Source organism: Sander vitreus, chromosome 12 (genome assembly GCF_031162955.1).
Source record: "Sander vitreus isolate 19-12246 chromosome 12, sanVit1, whole genome shotgun sequence".
NCBI lineage: Eukaryota > Metazoa > Chordata > Actinopteri > Perciformes > Percidae > Sander > Sander vitreus.
The window spans coordinates 5,589,436-5,600,050 of NC_135866.1; the positions used below are offsets into that span (position 1 = coordinate 5,589,436).

At 40.0% G+C, this 10,615-nt stretch overlaps 1 protein-coding gene and 1 long non-coding RNA gene across 2 annotated transcripts; one reads left to right on the forward strand and one right to left on the reverse strand.

Moving 5' to 3' along the window:
• Nucleotides 1-360: 360 nt before the first annotated feature.
• Nucleotides 361-9,050, reverse strand: LOC144526820 (ATP-sensitive inward rectifier potassium channel 10-like). The gene is made up of 5 exons (XM_078264491.1): nt 8,705-9,050; nt 6,872-7,083; nt 6,226-6,357; nt 5,888-6,065; nt 361-2,921 (listed from the first exon to the last, which is right to left on the reverse strand). The coding sequence occupies exons 1-5, from the start codon at nt 9,048-9,050 to the stop codon at nt 2,530-2,532; spliced, it is 1,260 nt and encodes a 419-aa protein (XP_078120617.1). The 3' UTR covers nt 361-2,529.
• On the forward strand, nt 4,439-6,306 carry LOC144526822 (uncharacterized). Its single transcript, XR_013502780.1, has 3 exons — nt 4,439-4,870; nt 5,902-6,068; nt 6,216-6,306. It is a non-coding gene; the product is annotated as an uncharacterized LOC144526822 (long non-coding RNA).
• Nucleotides 9,051-10,615: the final 1,565 nt, after the last annotated feature.

Genomic DNA, 10,615 nt, shown 5'->3' on the forward strand with positions numbered 1-10,615 from the left:
TGATAACCGGTTTAGCTCACGAGACATCCAAAGTAGGCTAAGTTACCGCATGCAACACTTGAAATGAAACAATGCATCTGTAACTTACTCTCTTATTGTAAATGAATGATTTTCTGTCTGAGAAAAACATTATTCCCAACTACAGTATATGACCTCCCAGTAACGCTAACTCGGTAATATACAGTGGGTAATAAAGCACCGTAAAGAAAAGACCTTTAGGACAGACGTGGTAAAAACACTACCACTTTTGTCCAAAGGGGCCGCTAGAATCAACACAAACTGAAAGTTACAAATAGACACTTTAACTTGTAAATCTATTATTTGAGCAACTCAAATGAAACCAGTATATATAGTGCATGGTGTGTACTATACTGCAGGGTGTGCCTTAGCTCCCATCGATCTAATCCTCTACTTTATTACCTGCCTTTACAAGACATGAAACTAAATAAGGCCTTTATTAACTCATAATCATCTTTATTAAACCATATATTTTTTGAGAGAATTGTCTAATCTGATCTCTCCATCTGCATTTTAAAACACTATTACAATTCCAGAGTTTGATGTTAATTCAGAAAATGTTACAACATATACTTAACATACAACATAACATTATCATATTCATCATTGCTTCATCATTGTCACACTTCACCATCACATATAGAATCATTATCAGTGACTTACTACATCCCTTTCCCATTCTCAGCACTCATCTCTGGTGGTCCTCCCCGTGTTCCTGTCATCTAGACTGGAAATAAAAGGAGCTTGGACAAAATGTTTGTTGTTAATTTGACAATGTTAGTAACTAAAAAAACACATGGACATACAGTATGTTCTGACTTCACACAGAAAGGAAAAGCTCACTCATACATATGTATGTATGATCAGAAGACATTATCTCATTTTTATCAGTCAGTTTGCTTAAAGCCACGGAGAGAAAGAAACTGCACTTACAATTAGTTTTGTAGGAAGGAAGCATCTGTCTATGTAAAGTCTATTTTAACTGCTTCAAGTTCAATTATATTCATTGTGTAAGTGCTTTTAGTGGTATCAAAATATATATTCCTATGATAATCTTCCTAAGGTGCTAATTGTACATCATGTACTTCCATAAAGTGCTAACTTTCTGTTTTGAAACAGCAGTAACAGTCATACAGGAAATGCTCACACCATCAAGAGATTCAGCACAGAGCACCATGAACACAGAATATTCATCTGAAGTTTGTCTTCTTTCCAGTTGTAATGCTACATTAGTTTAACAGAAAGTGCTTTAGCTTAAATATTACACTGCATTGCCTGTACAATACACATACATGTCATGTTGTTTGTCTGTTTAAGTCAAGAACTTCTGTCATTTTACAAAATATCAGTATCAGGGTGTTGCAACAGAGTAGTGTAGAGTCCTAGAAGAACTGGCATAGCATTACTCATTGGTGTTTTTTTTATAGTAATAAAAGCAACACGAGTTAAAACTCAACATCATATGACTTCTAAATGTGTAGAACATACACTGTGTGTATTAACCACATGTTTTTTACAGGAAGTGTAGGTTTTACCCTGTCTGTGAGTGTTTCCTGCCCCCTTATTACACTAACTTCACAGTCCCCTGTTAACCCTTGAAATTGGAAAACCCCACTTATATTGACTCCGACAAGTTTTATTCTTTGTGATTCAACATTTAGTAAGCGGGGGAGGACCCAAAATAGACAACTGGGGTTTCCATTGTCTCCCCTGCTTATATACTTCAGTTTTGTGTCTTTTGTATCTTTATTTCTCAGCAAATAAATAACCTGATGTGTTATTTTCTTAGTTAGAAAAGGGTGTACAGTATATTTGATAGGACTGGGTATCAATAAAAACAATTACAATACCACTTCCCTTAAAGTGATACAGATACCAAAAGACTTCCCTTGATACCTTTTTTTCTACAGTTGATAACTCATCATGTGAACGGAAGCATCCAGTTGTGTGCCACACAAACACGCCGTAGCTGCTGCAGCGGGCCAATCACATATCACAATAAATTGAAGAACGCTTGTGGTGGTTGGCTGCGAGAATAACCATACAAATACTATTTTTTTCTAGCTCTGGGTACAAAAAGGATCAAATTTCGGCATTGTTTGACCAGAGAGAAGTTTCACCATTACTTGGTACTGGGATATTACCATCAATACCTTAAAGGGATTGAGGACCAATACCCACCCCTAAAGTGTGAGGTGCATCACTCAAATGTAAAATGTAACTGCAGTTATGCTGTCACATGAATACAGTCAAACCAGTGTAAAACATGAGTCATCCCAGCAAATGCACAATTTGACAAACAATGATAAACTTAGTACATACAGTAGTCCATAGTCTTCCATATTTCCTTCCTGCATCATCTGGTGCTACTGGGGCATAGATAAGTTAAAACAGTCTAAAAAGACAGAGTTGTTTTGATGATGTTTGATTCATTTGCTATTGCCATTGCACTTGGCTGTCTCCTGCGTGTTGCTCTCTATGACACGCTCCCTTTTCAACCATTTCATCTGTTCACACATTGCTGATGCGAACACTGAGAGGAGTGTCTCTGACGCGGCCACGTTCCTCCCCTCTCTCCCTGTAACTCTGCTCCAGACGGATCTTCTCTGGATCGGACCCCTCAGACACAGCACCCCCGTTGCTCTGGTACCCATGCTGGGGGCTGGATGGTTTGAAGATGGGCGTGGTCTTGGTCTTAGCCACTTTGTCGAAGAAGGCAAAGTCTGCTACGTATTTCCCCGATGGGGAAAGGGAGACTACAGGTGGAAACTCATAACCCCAGAGAATCTCATCGGGCAGGTAGGAGGTGCGAACCTGGCAGGTGGCCGAGGTCGGCTCAACTGTAGCGCTCATGATGACCAGCAGCTCGAAGTCTGCCAACTCTGGATCTGTCCAGCCTCCACCTGGGGGAGGTACATGAGATGGGTGGAGATGGCACATTACAGAGGGGTGTGAAAATAAGTGGAAGAGGATGAAAAGGAAAATGGGAGATAGGAAATAAGAATTAATAAAAATACTAAAAGTAAAGTCAGTTTTCCCTAGGTTTGTGGAAGACATAGGTGCACGTATTTGGCAGGGGAGTTAAGGGGTCCTCCTTTAAGAAAATGTGATTTTTTTTTATTTTACATCACTTTGGACCATTATTATTACCGTGTTTGTGTCTGAAATGTTGAAAAAGCTCGAGCAGATAAATAAATAACACTCAAAAAGAGACAAAATCATTAATAGATCATAATCATTAGATCGGAGGTAATCATTTAGTTATTTTTGAAAAGAAAAAACTTCTTTGGCCTTATAATGGTAGGGAAAACCCTGCTTAAAGGAACATTGTTATGTTTTTGACCCCCAGGATTGCTATAAAGTAATGTTGTTATGAGCAGTTCCCCATTTTGTTTATATCGTGTGATGCTTATAAGGATGCACATGTATGCACAGGCAGGCTCTATGAATTCCTGCCAATTAACCGTTTGTGGGGGTAATGCACCAAGAAATATGGCAATGCCCCATTTAAAGGAGAGGAAAAAGAAGTCTGCTAACTTCAATGCAAATATAATAAACTAAAGGTGAAGAAAACAAATGGCCAGGAACGGTAAGGAAACAAGAAAAGGAAAGTCAGTATTGAGGAAAGGAAAATGCAGGAAGAAATAGAGGAACTGAGGTTGGAAGGAAAAACGATACTACTAGGTATTGAAATACCTCTCAGGTTGCAGCAAAGAAGACGACGCAATATGAAAAAGTAACTCTTCAAGTTATTCTTACTCTAAACATACTTGAACTATTCAAGTATATTTTCACTCCAGGTTTTGTGCTAGGAACACCAGCTGGTTGACCTTCTCTGGTTTTAAAGCTGACCTAGTGCATGTAACAATATTACCCCCAGTACTAAAAATTCTTTCTGAGGGGGTGCTGGTCGTTGAGATGCACAAGTACTTTTTAAGTTGTGTTCATGTAGCCACCACCGGTCCAGAGGTTCAGACTCATAATTATAATAATTATTATTATCTATGATAGCAGCTTTACACACTGACATGACTCAACCTGATCTATTATCAGTTATTTATGCTGGCGTTGTTTTTCTGCAGGTGCTGCAGGAAAGGATAGAGGAGTGGAAAGGGCTGTAGGTGTGTGCAAGAAAGTGGTCTCTGGCTTTTCTTACTTACGGAAGAAAAAGAGTGCACTCTCTAAAGCACAGCAACGTCTCCATCTTCCCACACACCAGCTGGTCACAGAATCACTAACCAGGTGGGGCTCAAGACAAAAGATGCTGGCAAAGGTCCTAGAGCAACAAAAGGCCATCACTGAAGTTCTGTCTTCTGACAAAAACAACAGGCACCTGATCTCAAAGTGGCAGGATATTGACGTCTTTGAGTCAATGCATGAGGCCTTAACTCCTATCCTGGAGTTCACAGACTCCCTTTCTGGGGAGTCATATGTGACGGTCTCGTACGTGAAGCCTGTGCTCCACCTTTTCTGCTCCAATTTGCTGAAAGTTAATGAGGGGGACACTCAGTTCACAAAAGAGCTGAAGAAGAGGATGCTTTGCCTCTCACTGAAAAACAAAAAGTGGAGAGTGAGCTGGAAAGTACCTGATGTGCCCTGATGCAGACAGTGAGACTGAACCTCTGGACCGGTGGTGGCTACATGAACACAACTTTCCCAGATTGTCTCAGCTGGCGAAAAAGTACTTGTGTATCTTAGCGACCAGCACCCCCTCAGATAGAATTTTTAGTACTGGGGGTAATATTGTTACATGCATTAGGGCAGCTTTAAAACCAGAGAAGGTCAACCAGCTGGTGTTCCTAGCACAAAACCTGGAGTGAAAATATACTTGAATAGTTCAAGTATGTTTAGAGTAAGAATAACTTGAAGAGTTACTTTTTCATATTGCTACGCTGATTTTATATTTCAATCAATGTTACTGTACTGTACTGCATCAGGTATGTTTTTTTATGTTACATATGTAAAGTCTACCTCAGTTTTATTTTAATTTCTCCTATGTTTACAAAACACTGCACATATTTTAGCTTATAGCTTGTGGACTTCCTAACACTAAACTTGCAGATAATAGTTCTTCTCAGGTCTCAGGTTTCTCTATGTTTATATTTAACACTTTGCACTGTTTTATTACATTTTATTAAGCATTTCTTACATATTCTTTAATGTTGCACCTTAATGTTAAGAGATAATTGTTAAGTGTTCATTATGTTTACATTTTAATTATTTGTGTGTTTTCCATGGTTGTGTTGACATTTCTGCCTTTATAACTGAGGGGATTATAATCAGAGGAAGGTTCAGTTTAAAATCAAAATGTTTCAATTCAATATATTTTTCTCTATTTTAAATAGGTCATAAAAAATATCAATAATTACCGATATCGACCGATATGAAACACTAATATTGTGATACAGTTTTCAGCCATCTGCATCTCTACGTACTTTTTCTTTCCTCAGTACTGACTTTCATTTTCTTGTTTCCTTATTCGTTTACACCATCTGAGCTCAGCTCACCAACTACTACAAAGAGGACATGCATGCGGAATATGCACGTTACAATCTTGTCACATGATTTATCAGAAATAAACTCTTTCTACATCAGATTTTATTACTGAAAAGCTTGCAGGAAAGCAGTACGTACCACAGCAAACATCCCAACTGATTATGTTCTTTATTTGCAGTAAAATCCATCCTTGTTGCCATGTGATGCTGCCAGAAAGTACTGCAGAGCTGTGTATGAGCTGTGCATCTCATTTTAAAGAGTTTTCTAGTGTATTCTACTCACCCATAGTGTTTGATGAACTCGGTGTAAGTGAAAAGATTGCAAAGATAAAACACCTTCTACTTGCAACACCCACCAATTGTCCTTGTCTTACCCTTGTCTGCCCAGGCTCGCAGTGGACTGTTGTCATCGATGAGGTGGTAGAAGGTGAGGGGCAGGATGAGGAAGGGGCTGTCGCTAGACGTGTCCACTTGGAAGGGAACGTTCCTCTGGTCCAGACGAACCGTCTCCCCTTCCTTGGTCAGAGATGTCTGGAGCAGTTTTCCACTCACCTGGTGGGAAACAATATGCAAAACGTTTTTTTAGCTCAACTGGTTCACAGTTTGACACATTGTTCATACACATGACATCTACACATAACTCGTAGAATTTGTAAAAATGGCTGACATATATGATAATATATATTCTCTATCTCTACACAGACTTACTTACCTGACAGCCGAGCAGGAGACTCTTGCGCATGTTGGCCACCCTGATCATCAGGCAGGGTCGGCCTTCGTGGGTCGACACCACAGCATGTTGGCTAAACTTCACCGTCTCACCTCGCTTCTTTGGCCGAGCAACCTGAGCAGAGAAAGCTCAATCACTTTTGGTTTCAGTCTGATAATCATTCATAGGACTCGTGGAAGTGTCTTGCACATTATGCATTTTTTGATTTTTCCTGTCTTTTAGTGTGTTATATAGTTTTTTTCACTTCAAATTGAGGTTTCTCTCCCACATACAGCACTTTTTCTCAGCTGCCTGAAACACTTTGTCCACATTCCTGTTTGAAATTCCTCAATTAGTGATGTCACTGATTGAGAAAGCCTGCCCAGTTTTTCATATGTGCGGCCCATAAAACTATGGGCCGCACATATGAGCAAGCACAGCCTCGGCAGTGGCTTGTCTGAATTTGGTTGACCAATCACAGTTCTTTGGTGTTGCTTTAAGGTAGGAGAGGTAATTTGAAAGTGATTACGAAAAACCATTTCTGTTTTACATTCTGTAACAATTTGTATGACTATGCAAACTGCATGGTTCTATGTTTAAAGAAATTTTGCTGCTCACTTTGCAGCTGGATGTGTTATGCATTGGCTACCTTGGCCAGGAAGGTACCAGTGATGAAGATCTCCATCAGCATGGTGATGACGAGCTGGACTATGAGGAGGATGATGGCTGCGGGACACTCCTCAGTGATGCAACGGAAACCATAACCAATGGTGGTCTGGGTCTCCAGGGAGAAGAGGAAAGCCCCCGTCAGGGTCTGCATCTGCATCACACAGGGGGTGTGGTTTGACGGGGGGTCGAACTCTGGAGGAACAGGGGGGAAAGGAAACAAAAGCTCACCTGCTTGTTGAAAATAACAACATCAGTTTGTGTGCCGTTTGGTTTTTTACTTCTTCTACCTATTATGTTGGTAATAATGTCTCAAAAACTAAAGTGTCTGCCACAAAAATATCCTCTTGGTATTACTCTGTGCTTTATATAACTTTTTCTTCCACACTTGAGCGAACACTGTAAACATGAGTGACAAAAAAGGAAGTGTGGAAGAGCAGGTGTCTTACTAAAGATATGAAATGATTTCCCACCCTCACAAATGTCTAATTTTATCAAGGTTAGTTTAAGCTCAAAATGTTGTTCAGGAAATACAACAAACACCAACATCTATACGTCTTTTTCAACTCTGCTAGAAAGAATGCTCACCCTGTGTACACATGGATGAAGGTGTATTCAATCTTACCTTAGACACATAAAAGACACGGTTGCTTTGAAACTGCAGTTCGCACTGTTTCCAGTGACACCCTGTACCACTGCATGCAGCTATGACAAACTCAGTTTCACTAAGGGCCACACTGGAAAATAAGAATTACATCCAGGGCCAGTTTATCATTTTTCATTTCATCGAAAAAGCATCTTTGACTGTATTATTGCATGTTTCATATCTCACTTACAGTTTGGTTGACATAAAACCCCAAAGCCATCAAAGAAAGAAGCGACAAAAAAGGTTGGAAAAAGTGCAAAATCATCAGAAGAAAACGTCGGAAAAGCCGCCAAAAAACGGGGGGAAAAAGGGGCAAAAACATTGAAAAAAATGTGAGAAAAGCCTCAGCAAAAGTAACAAAAACTTCGAGAAAAGTGTCAGCAAAAGTGACAAAAACTGACTACAAAAAAAATATATATACTATTTCTAAAAAAAGCTGCAAAAACTAGGTGGGACAATTGTATTGTGAACCTAAATTGATATGCGGGCCGGATCAAAATTTCATATATTCCATATTCGGCCTGCGGGCCTTGAGTGTGACCCGTACACTATCACGCCACCCTAGTAGTCATATTCTGACCTATTCATACTCAAACTAACCTTATACATCATCACTTTACTTTCTACTTTGCTTTCGTCATAACTACTAGGGCCACCAAAGTAATTGGCCATTATAAACGTAAATATGAGTCATAATTACTGCTTGAACAAACGACTTATGGGGGAGTTTTTCAGGGAAGGAAACTCCCGCTTTTTTTTCTTTGGTGTGAATGATGCTGAAGCTGTTTGTTGCACTTTGTCATGCCATTTTGTCCAAAGTAACATGAACAGAGGTTTGGCAACAAGAAGTAGTGACTGAGAATTTGCTGTTAAATCCTAAGCATCAAAGCATTACATATGCATGACTAAATATACAACAATCAGTTTTAAAAACATCTGCAGTTATGTTACTGTATGTCATCACCTTTTTCTACATGACCCCCTGTCTGACTCAGTTAAAGGGTCTATTCCGCCAATTTTTTTTCTCACCCCTATACAGATAGTTCCAGTTTTAATGCTGAGTTTTTGACATATGAGATTTTTATGGTGACCCACATAGAACTGTGGGTAAACCATATGGAAATGAAAATAATTTTTGTTTATGCTGCAAAAGATTTGCCACACTCTCACCAAGAAGGTCTCCGTGCACCAGTGCCATCAGATACCACAGCACCCCGAACAGGAACCAGGTCCCCGCAAACGTGGCCGTGAACAGGAACAACTTGTAGCGCCACTGCATGTCCAGAAATGTTGTCCAGAGGTCCCGCATGTACAAAGCATTCCGGCCGCTGACGTGCTCGATGCGCACGTTGCTACGCCCATCTTTGGACAGGACACGCCTCCTCTTCCTCAGAGTCCCACCCCCACCGGATAAGCCACCACCCAGTAAGGGCTTTAAAACATCGGTCTGTGTTTGGGAGTGGCACACCTTCTGAGGGGAGGAGCTACGAGAGGATGGAGGTGTGGCAGATGTCATCTGGTGAATAAAAAAGATGGAGTTAAATCATTTCTCTGATTAACTTGTTTCCTGCCAGTGCTGTTAATGGGCTTGTATGGGATTAGTCTTGCATTGCCAGACCTTCCTCCACAGCACTGCGGAGGAGGGTCTGGCTAGTCCACACAGAATTCTGGGATGGGAGAAAAACGTGCTCTGGTTTATTGGCATTTCTTTAAACCAAATTACACTCATCTTGTGCGGTGCTAAACGCCGGACGGAGCAACGGTGGCTCTGCAAAATAGCCTCGGGAAGGAACTTGTTTTGGTGGAACATGTGAACGTTCAAAAGTTGTTTTAGTCAACAGCAACAGAAAACTCTGATTGGACAGATAATCTAGTCTAATCTGGAGTTACCCTGCAGAGATGTGAAACGTTGTCGATATAGATTAGTTTAGGGTGATTTTGGGTGATTTGTTAAATATCTTACAGAATATACAGCATCAGCAGTAGCTTATGATCTGATTAAGACTAGTGACTTTCTGTGGCGTGCAGGGAAGGCTAGAAACTACCCACGATGACTTGGTTTTTCCCTGCAGCCACCTGCTCTCATTCTCACAGGGAATTTATCTCATGTGAGCCTAGATACTTGAAATCAAACCTGTTATTGATTATATTTCAAATATGTTGTAAAAAATAAAACAGTGAAACAACTAGCACACAAGTTAACATCAAACTGTTGCTTTGAATCATAAAGCAGGAAACCACAGTTTTAATCAGTGAAACAAATCAAAACAAACAAATGTTGTCAGTTGAAATTTGGTGGAAATGTAGTGGGAGTTCCCTGAGGTCCACACACACACACACACACACACACACACACACAAACTAAATTATACTGTGTGTGTGTGTGTGTGTGTGTGTGTGTGTGTGTGTGTGTGTGTGTGTGTGTGTGTGTGTGTGTGTCTTATAATTTGGACTCAAAAACTGTGTGATTGCTTTAGACTCAAAGCTGTTGAATTTAAACAATACTGAGGCCCTGGAAAGATTAAGGGCTTCCGTATTAAAGATTAAAAGATATACTAGAAGAAGTAACTTAGCTACAAGCAGACATTCTTGCCATGGGAAGTACGTTGCACACCTAAAAGGGTGAACGTTAACAGCTAACAAGAGGAAACCGCATTTCTTCATTGGTTTCAACATCTTCTCCTATTGAAAATATGAAGCAAAAGCACTGTTTCTTTAGAATGTACAGCTAATAACAATACTTATGTTTCTCTTTTTAAGGTATGTGTCAGTATTCTAGGAATTTGTTTAAGTAGGTTGGAGGATAAAGAGATTTATTCCAACAAAAAACAAATGAGTGACAACCGTGGAAATTAGGAACAGCTATAATCAAGAGCCATACAGTTTCCTGTCAGTGTTTTTCTCAGAATTATTGCAACGTTGTGGACTGTGAACCAGGTTGTGAACTACATTTCGAGAATCATGACAACACATGAAACCAAAACCACACGAGAGAACACAGACGTGGGACTAGAAAAGAAATACTGTGTCAGACATCTGTCTGACACAGTATTTCTTTTCTAGTCCCACGTCCCACCAGTG

What these genes read in the sequence shown, in the direction of transcription:
- LOC144526820 (XM_078264491.1), bottom strand. Translation starts at nt 9,050, where the DNA reads ATGACATCTGCCACACCTCCATCCTCTCGTAGCTCCTCCCCTCAGAAG. An exon ending in GGTGCACGGAGACCTTCTTG is followed by an intron (nt 7,084 to 8,704) that starts GTGAGAGTGTGG and finishes CTGTTCCTCCAG; the next exon opens with AGTTCGACCCCCCGTCAAAC. An exon ending in CTGGTACCTTCCTGGCCAAG is followed by an intron (nt 6,358 to 6,871) that starts GTAGCCAATGCA and finishes TTCTCTGCTCAG; the next exon opens with GTTGCTCGGCCAAAGAAGCG.